The 18,569-nt window shown below is 38.4% G+C and overlaps 1 protein-coding gene across 1 annotated transcript in view; it reads left to right on the forward strand.

The window, feature by feature from the left end:
- Positions 1-18,569, forward strand: part of dnah7 (dynein axonemal heavy chain 7) — an 81,985-nt gene that overhangs the window by 35,931 nt on the left and 27,485 nt on the right. The window contains exons 34-48 of the mRNA XM_005798176.2: positions 24-245; positions 1,055-1,252; positions 3,450-3,605; positions 3,683-3,851; positions 4,701-4,827; positions 5,538-5,757; positions 6,643-7,269; positions 8,445-8,690; positions 10,149-10,378; positions 10,866-11,196; positions 13,266-13,612; positions 14,657-14,837; positions 15,224-15,409; positions 15,572-15,735; positions 18,379-18,533. Of these exons, the coding sequence (XP_005798233.2) occupies positions 24-245; positions 1,055-1,252; positions 3,450-3,605; positions 3,683-3,851; positions 4,701-4,827; positions 5,538-5,757; positions 6,643-7,269; positions 8,445-8,690; positions 10,149-10,378; positions 10,866-11,196; positions 13,266-13,612; positions 14,657-14,837; positions 15,224-15,409; positions 15,572-15,735; positions 18,379-18,533 (3,559 nt within the window). The remainder of the gene's footprint in view (positions 1-23; positions 246-1,054; positions 1,253-3,449; positions 3,606-3,682; positions 3,852-4,700; positions 4,828-5,537; positions 5,758-6,642; positions 7,270-8,444; positions 8,691-10,148; positions 10,379-10,865; positions 11,197-13,265; positions 13,613-14,656; positions 14,838-15,223; positions 15,410-15,571; positions 15,736-18,378; positions 18,534-18,569) is intronic.

The raw sequence follows: 18,569 nt of genomic DNA on the forward strand, positions 1-18,569 counted from the left end.
TTCTGTTCTTTTCTTGTTCGAAGGGCATCTTTGTGTTCTGCCTGGTGTGGTCGGTCGGCGCCACCTGCGACGATTTGGGTCGGGAGAAGTTCGACTCCGTGGTGAGAGAGATCCTGAACGGACCTTTGAGCAAAGAGACGATGAGCCTTCATGGCATTCTGGGAGAAGTCGAAAAGCCGCCGAAACTGCTGACGGTTCCTTTGCCCTCCGACGGGACGGTCTACCAGTACCGCTTCATTAAGGAGGTACGACCGCAAAGCAACGTCTGATTGGATGATCCCCAATCAGCACCTGCAGCTGATACCAGATATTTACTTTTGAGGCGACACAATCTTTTCTTAACGTCTGATATTAAAGGCTCCTGTTTCGGGTCAGTTAAAATTGTTTTTAACTTATTTCAAGATCAAATGTTTACGTACTAAATAACAGTAAATCGGTAGAGACACATAAGAAGAACAGTGTGTGATCAAATATCAAATCAAATCAAATTTTTTAGTTTATGCTGCTAAATTATATCAGCCAGCGGCTCCAGTTTTTTATGGAAATTCACTCAAAATAAACAGATTCACACATTTTTTTCACACTAATGAAAAATTGTGAGCTTATTGCAAATTTTCCTCAAAAATATTTAAAAGCTATGGGTTAAAGTGATGCTAACTCCCACTTAAATTTAATCTCAGAATTTAATCTGAGAAAAAAAAAAAAAATTCTGCAATTTTTTTCTCAAAATTCCGACTTTTCTTTCAGAATTCTGATGTTTTTTTGTTTTGTTTTTTTTTTAATCTGAATTTAAGATCAGCAAATTGATGTCAAAATTCAAATTTTGTTTACAGTGTCTCCAATCCTCTTCTGTACTATTCTGACAGAAACGGTTGACTCTGTTTCACTTTACAGACGATACAAAACTTAAAAACTAATCCGTTTCAGCAAACATCCAGCTTATGATGCGATTAAATCCCCAGATCGGTGTGTTTCTCTTCTCATCAACTGTCTCCATGTTTACCGCAGAGCAGAGTGATCCTAAATCTGAGCCGCCTAACTTCTGGTTCCTCAGGGTCCGGGCCGGTGGGAGCTTTGGACGGACGAGCTAAAGACTGCGCCCGCCATCAGCAGAGACATGGAGTTCAACGAGATCATCGTGCCGACGGAGAACACTGTGCGCTACATAGCTCTCATGCAGCTCCTCGTTACTCACCAGAAGCCGACCATCTTCATCGGGCCCACCGGCACCGGGAAGAGCGCCTACATCACCGTGAGTCCAAACGGTGGATTTTAAAGCATGAAGGTGAAGCCAAAATGGCCGACCTTCTAAAGCGCTCTAGGAAAACACAAAATATTACCAAGTGTTTTTGGTTTAGCTTCTAGTGCAAATAGGTTAATACACTTGAAATAAGAAAAAAATAACTTATAGGTAGCGTATCAGCAAAATAAGAGCTTGTTTTAATTAAATAATTAGTTAATATTGATGAAAAAGTACTAGTTATATTGACAGATTATTTCACTTGCAACTTTTTCATCAATATTTAGGAAATATTGACTTAAAAAACTCATATTTCTTGCTGAAAAGTTACACCGATGTTAGTTTTGTCTTATTTCAAGTGTACTGAGATATTTGCACAAAAAAAACTAGACAAAAATAGTTGGTAATATTTCGGTTTTTGCAGCGCTTGTATGCTCTGAATTTTTGGGACTTACACTCCTGAAAAGATTAGCAGCTGTCTTCATTTTTTAAATATTTGGGATTAACATTTCTCTCTATGCAACATAGTTGTCAAGCTCATTTTCATTTTGGGCCTTATAAAAAATGATGTGTCCTCACAGGCCGGTTGTGCCACAATGTAGCTCTTAAACTGTTGTAAAATTAATAAGTAGCCGTCTCCATTTTTTGAGTGGTTTTTAAAGTTGAATAATATTGAATAAATAGACATATGAGCTCAACAAGAAATATATTTATTGTTTTTAATCTGTTATCCATGTTATTCAACTATCAGATTGGTGCAAAGTGCTATTATGTTCAGCCTGACCGTTCATGGAACAAGCTAGCTGCTACAAGTTTAGCATTCGCTGAGAAGCTAACTGCTTTTAGCACATCTTGAACACATTTGTCTTTACCAGCGTCCGGTCTGATTGTTTTTTTGAAGCAAAAATTAACCCGAAGGGCCAAAAGAAGCGGATTTATTAACGCGAACGCAGGTTGTGCATCAGTTTTAGGGATGTACCGGAAACACAAACAAATGTTCCGGCTAGTGTCTTTTGTATATAAAATACAAATAATGTAATTAATTATGTGAAGATTTATGTAACTAATTAGTTAATTGGTGCCTCGTTTACACACACCAATATAATCCAGAGCAGCGAACTGTCTGGATTAGAGATGCTAAAACTGATTAGCAGCTCTTGGCTGCTACTTTCTCTCTTAGATTCTGTGACAGAGTTAACAGAGTTTCTTGAAAGAATACGGAGTATTTCTCAGTGGATCGTTCTGTGTTTGGATAGAGGACTCTCTTCCTGCCCTTGTAGCTTCATCCATTAGTTTGCTCAAACTTTGGGCTGGCGGGTAAACGGAGCTCATCTCACCGGGGAGCCCGCTGCTCGGCCCTGAGGCCCCCGCCTGCCTGCATGGCGGCGCGCCTCCATCCCGCGCCGCAGGCAGCAGACCGTGACTGAATCCCAAACCTGGCAGGCGTGATAGAGGAGGACAGCATGAGAAAACAAACGACACGATGCCCTTCCCGCTACCTGCACACTTCCTCTGCTCTGGTCCAGAATCAGACTGGGACCAGTTGGGTTGCATCCTCTCATCGTCTCAGTCACATAGCTTCTGTAATTATGATGGTCTGATCACCCGATTAGATGGGAATGACATTTTAGCAATCGATTATTCTGACAATTTATAGATTAATCGATAAAAATGTACACATTCTTCAGATTTTTCATTTAACCACTTAAGCCTATTTTAAACAATAGTAGAAATATATTAAAAATGCAAATAAACAAATAATCCAGTTCGGGGATAAAACATTCAACTAGGGCTGCAACTAATGATTATTATAGTAATTGATTGTATTAATAGATTATTCTGACAATTAATCAATTAATCTGTTAAAAATAAGCCATTCTTCATGTTTTTCATTTAACCATTTATGCATTTTTTAGACAATATTAGAAATACATTAAAATAAAATAAACAAATAATTAAATTCTTTTTTTTTTTCATTTTAAATCCGAAAATAAATGTATTGCTAAATTATTTGGTGATTATTTCGTTAACCGATTAATCACAATTAATCTTCTCATTTGTTTGGATCAGGTTTGTTTACAAGGTGTTTCTGCACCTATTATAATCTAAACAATAATACTTTGTTTCACATCCATGAGTCAGTAACGTTTATGTTCTCTCCACTGGACACTAAAATCTGATGTTTCCACTTCCTGTTTGTGTTCTGAAGGACTTCCTGTTGACCAGGCTGCAGAAGGATGCATACAGCCCGTTATTCATCAGCTTCTCGGCCCAGACCACAGCGGCCCAGACTCAAAACCTCATCATATCCAAGCTCGATAAGCGGCGAAAAGGCATTTTTGGGCCTCCGATGGGAAAGAAAATGGTACGGCTTTCAACACTTTCAATGCTTAAACACCTGCCAGTCGTCGTATGTGACCTCATCTGCTGGGTTCCCCTCAGGTGGTGTTTGTAGACGACGTCAACATGCCAGCCAGGGAGGTTTACGGCGCTCAGCCTCCTGTGGAGCTGCTGCGCCAGTGGCTTGACCACTGGAACTGGTACGACATGAAGGACTGCTCCATGCTCCGCCTGATGGACATTCAGATCATGTGTGCCATGGGGCCACCAGGTGAGCAGCAGCCCTGTGTCACAGGAAGCAGTTCATCATCTTCCTCCGCATCTACTGGCAGTTGAAGGAGACCTGTTGTGCAAAAATTCACATTTTGGTTATTTTTGTTCTTCCGTTTTGGTCTCAACTGCTTCTGCTGCCGGTTACCTAGCAACATAAACTGAGTTGCAGCACGTTTAGTCAGCTGTACAATGGCTTCTGGAAAAGACAAGACTTTTGTCAACTTACCATCCAGAAACCACTTGCTGCATTCGTGTTGGGTGTGCAGGAGGCTCCACTTCTGCTTTTCAAAGATGTACTGTTGTACAATCGTGGCTCTGTTGCCAGCCATTTTCATGTGTGAGTGTAAACATTGACTTTGGGGATGTGGCCAGCAGCAGCTTCTTTGGATTTAAAGTGACAAGATGTCCTAAAGCAGCAAAACATTGATAACTGCTGCTCTTACTCAAGTAAGAGCCGCATCACTCCAATATATTTTTAATCAGCTAAAAGTAAAAAGTATCCATCCAAGAAATTACTCAAGCAAAAGTAAAAACATTTTTGGTAAAAAGGCATTTGAAGTACCGAGTAACTGATCAAAACATCAATCATTGAATATTTAAAAATTACATCACCAGGCGGACAAAAATAAATAAAGTTAAAGTTTAAAGATGTTTTTCTGGTAAAATTATGTTTTTGTTCTCCTAATATCGTGTCTGTATTCTCGTAATTAAACAAATAATTGTGTAGCCTGGTTCTAATACTGTAACACTATGAATGAAATAAAAAACACTTTTTGAAAATATTCTTTGTATGTAACTTATATTTTTAGAGGAGAAAGACCAAACGATTAAATTGTTTGTTTTTCAGGCGGTGGAAGGAATCCTGTCACTCCTCGTTTCCTCCGCCATTTTAACGTGGCAACCATCAACGAATTCGATGAGAAGACAATGTTTACGATCTTCTCCAGGATCACAGATTGGCATTTCACCATAAGGTAACAGAAGTTTCCATATTTTAGAAACAAAAATCTGAAAAGTGTGGTGTGCATCTTCAAAAGTATTTTCACATTTTAAAAAAAATACTTTTACATTTTAAAACGTTGGTCAACTCTTTTGGACAAAGTTATTTAAAAACTCAAAATGGAGGGCCTAAAGAGACAAATGCACTGCAAAAACACAAAATCAAGTATTTTTGTTCATTTTCTACTGAAAATATCTTCACTTGAAATAAGACACACCAGACTTATAGGAAACATTTCAGTAAGATTTATGAGCTTGTTTTAAGTCAATAATTCCTTATTATTGATGAAAACATACCAGTTCAATTGGCAGATTATTTCACATATAATATGGAAGAAAATTCTTGTCATAAAGTGAAACAATTTGCCGGTTGGACCATTTCTTTTTTCCATCACTGTTCAAGGATTATTGACATAAAACAAGCTCCTATGTTTTGCTGAAAAGTTACATGTGAGTTAGTTTTGTTTTATTTCAAGTGAACTAAAATATTTAGATTTGAAACTAGACAAAAATACTTGATAAGATTTAGTGTTTTGCAGTGCTTATGGCGTCTATAATTGGACTGAAATCCCTCAGTTCATTCATTCATTCATTCATTCATTAAAATGAAAAGTTCAGACAAGATTTTAATCCCATACTTGAGCAGAGGTTTCCTCTCTAAGTTCTGACCCGTTTTTACCTCCAGGTTTCCCTTCCCGAGTTACATCGCGTCTCTGACCTCTGACATCGTCAACAGCACTCTGTCCGTGTACCGGGAAGCGACCAAGAACCTGCTGCCAACACCAGCCAAGTCCCACTACCTGTTCAACCTGCGCGACGTTTCCCGGGTCATCCAGGGCATCTGCCTGTCCCGGCCCGAATCCGCAGAGGAGCCGTCTGTCATCAAACGGCTCTGGGTCCACGAGGTAACAGAGGAGAACAGGAGAACCGGGCCGTCCATCAGGCCATGACCCGAACCTTCAGAGTCACACAGACCCGTTCAGGCCGCTTTAATCAAACCCCAGTCTGCTTGCCTGGAAAGTCCGGTTCATAATCCACCAATGGAACCAGAACTTTTTCATCAGTATAAAATAATTATTTACCTAAATCAAGCTCCTCTACCAAGCTGAAAACATTCTGGTCATTCAGCTTTTTGTCTCATTTCAACTGTAGTGATATATTTGCACTAAACTAAACCAAAAATACTATTTTGTGTTTTTGCAGTGTAGGGAACCCTTCCTTATTCCCTCACTACAAAATCACAAAATTTTACCAAATATTTTTTGTCTAGTTTCTAGTGGAAATATCTTAGTACATTTTAAATAAGACAAAATTGACTTACTGGTAACTTTTCAGCAAGAAATAGGAGCTTGTTTTAGGTAAATAATGCTGGAATATAGATAAAAATTATTGGTTTCACTGGCAGATTATTTCACTTGTAACATGGAAAAATGTCCTTTTATCAGGTAAATAATCTACCAGTGGAACTAGTACCTTTTCATCAATATAAAATTAAAGTTATTGACTTAAAACAAACTTACATCTTTCTAAATCATTTTGTCTTATTTCAAGTGTACTAAGACATTTGCACTGGAAACTAGACATGAATATTTGGTAAAATTTTGAGTTTTTGCAGTGTAGACAGAAATTTCCTCGCATTTGTAAGAAAATTTACAAATTTCATTAGAAAAGCAGCTTTCTAATGAAATTTGATAAAATGTGATGTTTGTTGCTGGTTTGCTGTTTTTTTGTTTGATCTGCCTTGTTGCTGAAAGGTTCTGCTATAACACAGTTCTGCTGGGCCCGGTCAGGTTCTGAGGGTGTACTGCGACCGGCTGGTGCAGGACTTGGACCGCTCCTGGCTCGTCGGCCACCTGCAGGTGGTGTTCGCGGAGCAGATGCAGGAGAACTTCCACCAGCTGTTCCAGCACCTGGACCAGGACCAGGACGGCGTGGTGACGGAGGACGACCTGCGCAGCCTCATGTTCTGCGACTTCCACGACCCGAAGGGCGAGGACCAGAACTACCGCGAGGTGCCGGACCTGGAGCAGCTGCGCCTGGTGGTGGAGGCGCACCTGGACGAGTACAACAACGTCAGCAAGGCGCCCATGAACCTGGTGCTGTTCCGCTTCGCCATCGAGCACGTCTGCCGCATCTCGCGCATCATCAAGCAGCCGAGCGGCCACGCGCTGCTGGTGGGCGTCGGCGGCAGCGGGCGCCAGTCGCTCACCCGGCTGGCCGCCTACATGGCCGACTCGGAGCTCTTCCAGGTGGAAATCAGCAAGACGTACGGCAGCAACGAGTGGCACGAAGACCTGAAGATGGTGATGAGGAAGTCGACGCAGGGCGAGGCGCACGGCGTCTTCCTCTTCACCGACACGCAGATCAAGAAGGAATCCTTCCTGGAGGACATCGGCAACCTGCTGAACACCGGAGAGGTGAGACCAGAAGAGAGCTGTTAAAAATTAACAGCAACGTTTTAGTTTATTTAGTCATGAAGTAAAAAAAAAACTAAATGATGTTATTCATTTTTAAATGTCACAGTTTCAAACTACATATTTAATTCGCAAGTTAAATATTTACTTGGGAAGCAAAATATTTGGCTCCCCAACTAAATGTTTAGATCTGAGCTAATATTTCCTTCATCAACTAAATATTTATATATAATTTATATATTTAGTTTTTAAAGTAAATGTGTAGTTCCAAACTAAATATTTATTGTCTAGGATAAACATTTAATTTCCAAAATAAATGTTTGGAAATTAGACATTTAGTTTAATTTCCAAATAGCTAGCTAGCAAGCAAAATAGATTGATAGATAAATAGCTGAATATTTAGTTGGGAATTTAATGATTAATGTTTAGTTTGTATATATTTAGTTCCATAGCAAATATTTACTTTCTACGCTAAACATCTAATTTCCAAATTAAAGGTTTAGCTCGGACATAAATAGCTTGGCAGCTAAATATTTAGTTTGAAAAATAGTAATTATAATATTTAACAGCAAATTAAATATTTATCTTGCAATATTGAATATTGAAAAAAATTTTTTTTCCAAATTACAATTTAATTTCCAAACTAAATATTTATATTTCAAACTCAACATTTCATTTCCAAATCTAGTATTTAGCTTAGTAGTTAAAAATTTAGTTTGTAAATTAAACTACTAAATGTTTTATTTTCTGAAATAAACATTTAATTTCCAAGCTAGATATTTAGCTTGCTAGCTATTTAAACTAAATTAATTTAGTTTTGAAGCTAAATGTTTATTTCTAAATTAAATATTTAGCTCCTAATTAAATATTTAGTTGGCAAACTAAAAATTAAATTTCCAAACTAAGTATTATTTTTCAAACTAAGCATTTCAAATCTTTACCTAGGAAACTAAATATTTAGATTGTTAACTAAATATGGTAAAAATATAGTTTTGATGAACACCCTTTTTTTCTTATGATTGACTAAATAAACAAAAATATTGCTCTTAATTTTTTATTGAGTGACTTTACAAATAACACCCATAAAAATAGGAACGGATGAGTTGAAAGTCGTTGGATTCATTTTAAAATGACTAAAACTTTGGCTGGAAGGTTGACATGTTGATGTTTTTCTCCAGGTTCCCAACCTGTTCGCCGTGGACGAGAAGCAGGAAATCTGTGAGAAGATGCGGGTTCTGGACCGGCAGCGCGATCGCGACAAGCAGACGGACGGCTCGCCGCTCGCCCTGTTCAACATGTTCCTGGAGCGCTGCCGCACACAGCTGCACGTGGTGCTGGCCATGAGTCCCATCGGCGACGCCTTCAGGGACCGCCTGCGCCGATTCCCCGCCCTCATTAACTGCTGCACCATTAACTGGTTCCAGGTGGGCCGAGTAACCCGATTTCATGACTTTGGTACCAGAACTTTCTGAGCTTGGATGGGGGCTCTGATAGATTTTCAATGTTTAGGTACTATGGGATCTATTGAGTTTGCAGGTCTGGTCTGAAGTTTTATAGTGCAGCAGATTGTTGAATCTTTCATATGTGGATACAAGAATCTAACTTGGATCCCAGAGGTAATGAACATTAGCCATAGAAAAATTCAAGATGGCGGCCATTTTTCAAACCACCTAGATGGTCATCAACAAAGATTTTTTTTCACTTAATTTGCTCATTTTTATTGGCATTTGGTGGCAAATCAAACATACTTGGACCAGTACAAATCATATTTACTGATACTGTTTTGATTTTTCAAGATGGCCGCCATGGTTGTTATGAAAAATGTATTTTTCCTTGAAATCATCAATTAAAGGAATTTGTTTGGAGACAAATCGCAGCTACATATTTTGAATGATAGATATCATGTAAATTTTCTTGATGTTGTCCCTCTGTTTTCTGTTCCACAATGGCTGCCATTTTTATACTGGACAATATATGATATTTCCAAAGCTAACCAAACAATTCCACTAATTCGCTAAATAAGAATCTTAACTCCGCTAACACTAAACTTGACTTAATGATTGATTCTATATTGCACTATATTACTGTGTTTGTAATGATGTAAAGCACTTTGAAATGCCTTGCTGCTGAAATGTGCTATACAAATAAAATTTGATTGATTGATTGATTGGTTGATTAAACCACTCAATAATTTAAAAATTAGCAGGAGCTAACAATAACCATCAACATTTTTCAAAATGGCCGCCATGGTAGTAATGGAGAATAAATGTTTGCACTAAAATCGACAGTAGTTATTGGCAGTGGTGAGAACAGCTAACCAAAATGTTCCACTAATTCGCTGAACAAGAATCTTAAATCTTAGCACCGATAGCGCTAAACTGCTAAGCAAATACAAAATTAGTAGAAGCTAATGCTAACCACTAAGATGGCTGCCTGTAAGTCTGTATCACACATCTTCATCTCCTTCCAGTTGACGACTGGTGTAAGTCTCTCAAACAGCAACATTTGTGAGATGGCAGCCATCTTTAAAAATGGCCGTCATCCTGAAATTCACATGCCTGATGGGAAATATGAAAACCATACAACCTGAGTGGTGTTCATACACATTTTTATGCTTATATCAACACTTGAAATATTTTTGCTGTGATATTCTGTGTTATTGGGATAATGAGCTTTAAAACTGTGCAGGTTGGCTGAAACATTTCCTAACAGAACATTTGATAATCCAATGATATTTTAAAAATTTTACTACTCTGGTGGAGGCAAACTTTAATAATCTTCAGATCAAAATAGCACGTACTTCCATTTTGATAATCTCAATCATACCTGGTCTAAAAAAACGTTTCTTGATAATAAACTGGACACATTTCTGCATCCTTCAGCCTTGGCCTGAAGACGCCCTGCAAGCCGTGGCCGATCGCTTCCTGGAGGACGTTGAGATGACGGATCAGTACCGGCAGGGCTGCATCCACATGTGCAAGAGGTTTCACACGTCCACTATGGAGCTGTCGGCTCGCTTTCTGGACGAGCTGCAGCGCCACAACTACGTCACACCCACTTCCTACCTGGAGCTCATTTCCACTTTCAAAAACCTGCTGAGGACGAAAAGAACGTGAGACAGTCGCATCGTTAATGTTAATGTTACAGCAGTGGTGGGCATTGCTAACAAGAAAAGTTAGCAGAAGCTAACACTAAAGCATTAGTCAAAGATTAGTTGCATTATGCTAAAGCGCTATACTAACAAGGTATTCAGCGGAAGCTAATGCTAAAGCGCTACACCAATATTGTATTTAGTGGAAGCTCATGCAACAGAATGTGTGCTAAATGTTTTCAAAGTTAGCAAAAATGCTAAAGCGCTATACCAACATGGTATTTAGACTAAGCTATTGCTAAAGAACACAAAAGAGGAAACAGTTGATTGCTAAAACTTCAATGCTGTTGTTGAACTTTAGTAAAAATGGTGTACCGCTAAAATGCTAACTTAGCTATACTATTAGCATATTAGCAGAAATGTGCCCACCACTGACTTTTAGCGATTAGGCAACATTTCATCTCAATCCATCTGGACATCAGCTATTTTTTCTTGCCTCTCCGTCCAGCGAGGTGATGCAGCTAAAGTATCGCTACAAAGTTGGTCTGGAAAAGCTGCAGTCGGCCGCAGACCAGGTGGCCATCATGCAGGTGGAGCTGGAGGCGCTGCAGCCGCAGCTGATGGTGGCCAGCAAACAGGTGGACGAGATGATGGTGGTGATCGAGCGCGAATCCAAGGAGGTGGCCGCCACGGAGAAGGTGGTGAAGGAGGACGAGGCGGTGTCCAACGAGCAAGCCATGGCCGCCAAGGCCATAAAGGACGAATGCGACGCCGACCTGGCCGAAGCCACGCCCATCCTGCAGTCGGCTCTGGACGCGCTGAATACGCTCACCCCGCAGGTAGGAGGCGCCAAAAGGAACCCTACTACTGTTTAAATCGCAAAATTCAATGGATTTTATATGATAATATGCTTTCTTTAAATTGAAAAGGTCAATAAAAAATAAAACAAGAATACATATACGTACACAAACAACAATGTTTTGCTCACTGCGAAGGTAACCCACAAGTTACACAACAGCACCATGCAGCATGTTTGATATGCTGCATATCAAACACAAATTCAATCAGTGAATCTGTGTTTATTTCTTAAATACTCTTTCTCACGGAGACTTAGTTACATCTTCTATCCGGTCACTGGAAATTAAAGGCAATTAATTATTAAGGTCATAAATCACTCCAACGATTACATTTTGACATAAAGATGTCTATATAGTCTCTATTGTTCACTTATTTATGTTGTTGAAGCCTGATCCTAATGCTGTAAAACATTATATTTAGTATCTGGGTTAAGGTGTAGATTAAGTTTAGACTGAGGTTAGGAGTAGTTTTGTATTCTGGTAATGTCAAGGTTTGGTGTTGTCTAATGGTGCGTTCACACCAAATGCGTTACGCGCATCAAGAACGTGTCCGATGCTTCAAGTTCGACGCGTGTCCACTTTGCTCCGTTCACATCAAACGCGTTTTGAGCATCAGGTGTGTCTGGTTTACAGTCAAACTCTATGTGGAGGCGCGTCGAGGGCCTTTGCGAAGCGTTTCGAGCGTTTGACGCGTCAAGAGCATCCAACGCAAAACAACGACTTGACACTCTTCTGCATAGTCTTTGAATGTACAGCAGACACGCGAAACGCGTTAAGCGTCTGCATTCAAAGTGAACACGCGTCGAACTTGAAGCGTCGGACGCGTTTTTGACTCACGTGTGAGCGCACCATAGAATTCAGGCACTTGATATTTTGCTGTAGAGAACCATTGGAAGCGCACTAGGGGACAACGAGGGAACACTAGGGGACAACGAGGGAACACTAGGGGACAACGAGGGAACACTAGGGGACAACGAGGAAACACTAGGGGCAGGAAACAGGTTGTTGCACTGCAAAATCACAACATTTTCCTAGTATTTTTGTAAAGTTTCTAATGCAAATGTCTTACTATACTTAAAATAAGACGAAAATAACTTACAAGTAATTTTCAGTAATACATATGAGTTTATTTAAGTCAATAATTAGTACTAGTACTAGATTATTTAACTTCTAACAAGGCTTTTTTCCTATAAGTAAATTAATCTGCCAATGGAACCAGAATTTTTCCATCAATATTGAGATATTATTGACTTAAACAAGCCGTTATAATTTTTCGGTAAAATATAAGAACTTGTTTTAAGTTAATAATTCCTTAATATTTATGAAAAAGTTCTAGTTCCACTGGTAGATTATTTCAGTTACTGTGTAACAAGACGTATTTCCCATGAGTACTGAAGAATTATTTACTTACAATAAGCTCTTTTATTTTTTGCTGAAAAGTTATTAATTGGTTTTCTCTTATTTCAATTGTGCTGAGATATTTGTACTAAACTAAACCAAAAATACTTGGTAAGATTTTTATGTTTTTGCAGTGTAGGGTACCCTTCCTTCGCTTCTCACTGCAAAAACATAAGTTACATATTTTGCCAAATATTTTTGTCTAGTTTGTAGTGGAAATATCTTCGTACATTTGAAATAAGGCAAAACTGAGTAATTAGTAACTTTTTACCTATAAGTAGGAGTTTATTTTAGGTAAATAATGCTTGAATACAAGTGAAAATGTGTAGTTTTACTGGCCGATTATTTCACTTAATATATGGGGAAAATGTCTTGTAATGAAATAATGAAATGAAATAATCCTCTTGTGGAACTACCGGTAATATTTTGTATCGATTTTAAAAATCATTGACTTGAAACAAACTCATATTTCCTCCTAAAAATTTTTATTTGTCTTACAAATGTACTAAGATGTTTGCACTAGAAACAAGAGCAAAGTCTTTTGTTGTTTTTGCAGTGTAACATAAGCTGCCATATTTGTTCAAAAATGAGTTTGAATTTTTATTCTGTTAAATTTTTCCCATCTTCTCTGATTTGTGTGCTGAAATGTGCAGGACATCTCACTGGTGAAGTCCATGAAGAACCCGCCTGCGGGGGTGAAGCTGGTGATGGAGGCCATCTGCATCCTGAAGGCCGTCAAGCCGGACCGAATCCCGGACCCGGGCGGCTCTCTGAAGAAGGTGGAGGACTACTGGGGTCCGGCCAAGAAGCTGCTGGGAGACATGCGCTTCCTGCAGAGTCTGCATGAGTACAACAAGGACAACATCCCTCTCAACCTGATCACCGTCATCCGCCAGAAGTACATCACCAACCCGGACTTTGTGCCGGAGAAGATCAGAACGGCGTCCACTGCGGCGGAGGGAATGTGTAAGTGGGTCTGTGCCATGGACAAGTACGACAAGTAAGTTTCCCTTCTGCTCCTTTCTTACCACTTTGTCTCATTCACATTTGACTGAATCTTATCTGTATTTATAAACACCTATTTTTACCCAAGGTTTTTACAGTGTTTATTTCCTGTTTTGCTTGAATTTTATGGAGCTCAATTGTGGCCATAAAGTTTGGTCCAAATCTTTACCAACATTTGCCTTTATTTTTGTAGTATTTATTTCCATCTGAGCTTAAATTCTATGGAGATAAACTGAAAAATAAACTTGAATCTTAAAAGGAGTTTTTAATGTTTTTTTGTCAGTTTTTTTTTTTCATCTTAAAATGTATTTATTTATTTTTCAGCATCATTTTTTTCAGGTAAAAATAACTTTTAAAACTTTTGCTCAAACTTCTTTTTACTAAAAAAAAAACACCCTTCAACCTTAATATTAGTTTTTAACTTTGTCAGTTTAAAATTATATCATAAAATAATAATTTCTACTGTATAATTAAAAATATAATTCCAGATTTTTAAATTTGTGGCCGCAATTTATAGAGCTAAATTGGGGCGATGAAGTTTGCTGCAAATTTTTTTTGTTTTATTGAAACTAAAAAAAAAAAAACTTGAATCTGAAAAGTAGTTTTGAACTTTTTTATTTGTTTCAAACTCATTTTCTAGTTTCTAAATTATTTTTCAGTTTCAAACCTTTTCCTTTCAGTTTTAATTTCTCTTTTAATTTCAAAAATAATTTGAAGAAACTTTATTTTTCAAAATTTATGGAGCTGAATTGGGGCCAAAAGGTTTGCCCCAGTTTTTTATTTTTTAGTCAAATAAATTCAATATGAAAAGTAATTTTGACATTTTTTTCTGTTTATTTTTTCCGTTTATTTTTTTTTCCAGTTTGAGATCTTTTTTCAGCTTCAAATCTTTTCTTTAGTTTCAAATTTTCTATCAGTTTCAAATTTATTTGTCAATTTTACATCTTTTTTTTCAGTTTCTAAAAAAATGTTTTGGAGCAATTTGACTCCATACAATTCTGTGTAAATTGTTTTTTTTGTCTCGTCAATATGCATACAGAGTGGCCAAGGTGGTTGCGCCAAAGAAAGCCAAACTTGCAGAAGCTGAAGGAGAGCTGAAGATCGCCATGGACGCTCTGCACATCAAGCAGGCGGCGCTCAAAGAAGTCCAGGATAAACTGGCAAAGCTGGAAGAGACTCTGGAGGCAAACAAGAACAAGAAAGCTGATCTGGAGTTCCAGGTCCGTAACAACTCTCACTTTAAAGTGTTGAGCTAACAGCACTGAGCAGTTTGAGCTGCATAGAAACTGGGAATTGTATGGAGCCACGTTGGGGTAATAAAAGTAGCTCAAAAAATATATTTAAAAGCTGAAAAGTCATTTTGAGACTGAAAAAATGGAAACTAAAAGAAAAGATTTGAAGCTGAAAAATAATGTTGAAACTAAAAAGCAATTCAAAATGAAGCAAAGAAAAAAATGGAACTGAAAATAAAAGTTCTTCAAATTCAGGTTTGCTTTTTTTGTTTCAAAAAATGTTTTTGGGCACAGACTTTATAGAATTGTGCTGAAACTATTGTCCTTGTTGCAATAAATGTTTCCAAACTTTGACTGGTTGGTTTGGCCTGCAGGTGGATCTGTGCAGTAAGAAACTGGAGCGAGCCGAGCAGCTGATCGGAGGCCTGGGCGGAGAGAAAACCCGTTGGAGTGAAATGGCCTTTAATCTGGGCCTGCTCTACAACAATCTAACTGGGGACATGCTAATCTCATCAGGCATCGTGGCTTACCTGGGAGCCTTCACCTCCAAATACAGACAGGTGGAGGCAGCCAAGATATCCGCCTGCCTGCTGCAGCTAACTCTACTTTTGAGCTTAAAGTGCTTCCATATGCTAAATGCTAGCGTAGCATTCTGCGTCCAGCTCAAATCTTTGTTGTTTTTTTTGTGTGTGTTTTTTTTATTGTTGAAACGTTTCCTCCAGGATCAGACGGAGAAGTGGCTGGAAATGTGTAGGGCCATGGAGATCCCGTGTTCCTCCAACATGTCGCTCACCAGCTCTCTGGGCGAACCGGTAAAGATCCAGGCGTGGAACATCGCCGGCCTGCCGTCAGACAGCTTCTCCATAGAAAACGGCATCATGATATCGTGAGTTCAGCAGACAAAGACATTCCCACCTCTAGTCACATTATTTCAACACACAGAACACACAAATTACTGGGATTTTATGTCATACATCAGCCACCAGAGGGCGCTAGAGGCCCACGGAAAGCTGGAGGGAAGATGAGAATTTTTAAAATTCTTTAAAATAAAAATTATTACAAAATCTAAAATGTAATTTACAATGATTCATTGAAATATTATTTGGCATGCTCATCTTCCTGCTTAAATTAAATTTCCGCCAAAATGAAACCAAGGAAATATAAGAGTTTAAAAATTGGAAATTTGCTAGAAAGAACTGAGAATTTGTTTCACTTTTTAAGCATAGAAATAAAAAAGAAAATCTGGAACATGTCTGAGAATAATCAAATTTCTTTTCAAGCAAATTTTTGACTTTTCAAACTCAGAAGGTTTTTCTAGGAATCTGACTTGGAGCTCTGAAAAGTTGTTTTTTTTTTTTCTATAATTTTTTTTTTTTAGATTAATCCAAAAAACAAATTCTAGCAATTTTTTGAGTTTTCAAATTCAAGTTTGAGGGTTTTTTTCTGAAATTAATTTCAAAATTGTAGAAAAACTGTCCAGAAGCCACTACTGCAAAGAAACCCCTAAGAGCTCAAGGCTAAAACTTTCTAGAAGTCGATGTTTCTTGACATATTTTGTAGCGTTAGCTACAAGCTAATGCTGTTTTTGGGTAATGTCCCAGATCAACTCAAAGTAAAGTGGAAATGTAAAGTGGAAGCAAATTATACAAAAGATTCAACAATAAAAATAAACAAAATCTAAAATCCTGAAAGAACTGATGGAAAATTTTTTGGTCTACTGGATAATTTTCCTTCCTCCTTATGTTAGTTTGTGTTCTTCCTCATAAAATCTCAATTCAATCATTTCTGGTTTTTGTTTCAAGCAAATAAAGTGAAATAAAAACAATGAAGATGTAAATACTCCTTTAGACTTGGCGAATCAAAACGTGGATCTTCATCGCTCCTGACTTGTAAAAACGTTAAAGCTGCAGCAGTACAGAGATGAAGTCTCTTCTGCTGGACGCCTGCCGTTTGCTGCTATTAGCAAACTGTGAGAGAAGCTTAAATTCTGCAAAAAAAAACAAAAAACCCACAGATATTATCTGAGTCTGGAGGAAAAACACACCAGGTTGTATCTTAGCAATATTCAAGTTTGATAACGGAGGCGGAGAAACAATTGTGACAAGAAACACAATTGTTTCACATCCACAAAACAAATCTGTGGATGTGATTTTCTTTTTAATAGTTTACAAACTTTGGGAGGCAGATAAAAGCAAAATGAAACAGATTTTTGCAGGATGCGTCTAATCCAGGTTCTTCCTTTAGGAAATAATGTCAATTTTTCTTCCATCCATCCATCCATCCATTTTCTGTTCACCCTTGTCCCTAATGGGGTCGGGAGGGTTGCTGGTGCCCATCTCCAGCTACGTTCCGGGCGAGAGGCGGGGTACACCCTGGACAGGTCGCCAGTCTGTCGCAGGGCAACACAGAGACATACAGGACAAACAACCATGCACACACACACTCACACCTAGGGAGAATTTAGAGAAACCAATTGACCTGACAGTCATGTTTTTGGACTGTGGGAGGAAGCCGGAGTACCCGGAGAGAACCCACGCATGCACAGGGAGAACATGCAAACTCCATGCAGAAAGACCCCGGCCGGGAATCGAACCCAGGACCTTCTTGCTGCAAGGCAACAGTGCTACCAACTGCGCCACTGTGCAGCCGTCAATTTTTCTTTTTCTAAACAATTCAGTTTATTTAAATTACTACAAATATTGTCTTAAAGCATTTTACGAAGTACTAATATCAATACAATCAATTTTAAATTCCAACTGTTGTTAGTTATCAAACAGTGCAATTAGGTTGGATTATTATTCAAATTAAGGCTGCATCTGGCAGTTATTATTCTGATGATTAATCAGTTAATCGGGTAAAACAATTTCCACTTTTTTCCAGATATTTTTATGTAAACGATTCATCTGCAGCTGAAATAATTCTACTAAAATCTACATGTGAAAATCTGAGCCATTTCTGCTTCACTTAATCCAGTGATTACTTTTTTATTAATTGATCAATCTTTGGAAAATAATAACTGCTTTATAGGAAATTTCTTTTAGGAGGTTAGTTAAGCTAATATTTAAAGACAGTTTTTTATTTGGGTCTAATTACTGCTCTGAGTGTGTTATTCTGGCAGCAAAGGCCAGTTTTATGAGTCTGTTTACTCCAATTAATGGTTAATTGATTGCTAAATTAATTGACGATTATTTCAGTGAGACGATTAATCACGATTAATCGTCTTGCAGAGTGAGTGGAAGTGCTCAGTTTGTCTTCCAGTAGCTGATTGGTTGTCTTTGTTTTGAGGAGCCATCTTGTTCACATATTATTTTAAAGCGACAGACGCAATATTTTGTATTCATGTAACTCGTAAAATCCCAATAAAAATGCATTTTTGGATTATTTCATAAAGGCATGCGAATATTTTTGCAAGACATTGTCCTGTGTATGAATCTATCTTTCTCTTTTTTTGTTCTCTCTGTCTTGTTTTCTCTCTGTTTTGTTCTGCCCCTCTTTCTTGTTCTCTCCCTCCCTCCCTCCCTCCCTCTAGTAACGCCAGGCGATGGCCGCTGATGATCGACCCCCAGGGTCAGGCCAACAAGTGGGTGAAGAACATGGAGAAAGCCAACAGCCTCCATGTCATCAAGCTGAGCGACTCCGACTTCGTCCGCACTCTGGAGAACTGCATCCAGTTCGGGAACCCAGGTCTCTCCTTCCCCTCATTTATATCTGCAGTTCCAG

Source organism: Xiphophorus maculatus, chromosome 7 (assembly GCF_002775205.1).
Source record: "Xiphophorus maculatus strain JP 163 A chromosome 7, X_maculatus-5.0-male, whole genome shotgun sequence".
In the NCBI taxonomy this organism is placed as follows: domain Eukaryota; kingdom Metazoa; phylum Chordata; class Actinopteri; order Cyprinodontiformes; family Poeciliidae; genus Xiphophorus; species Xiphophorus maculatus.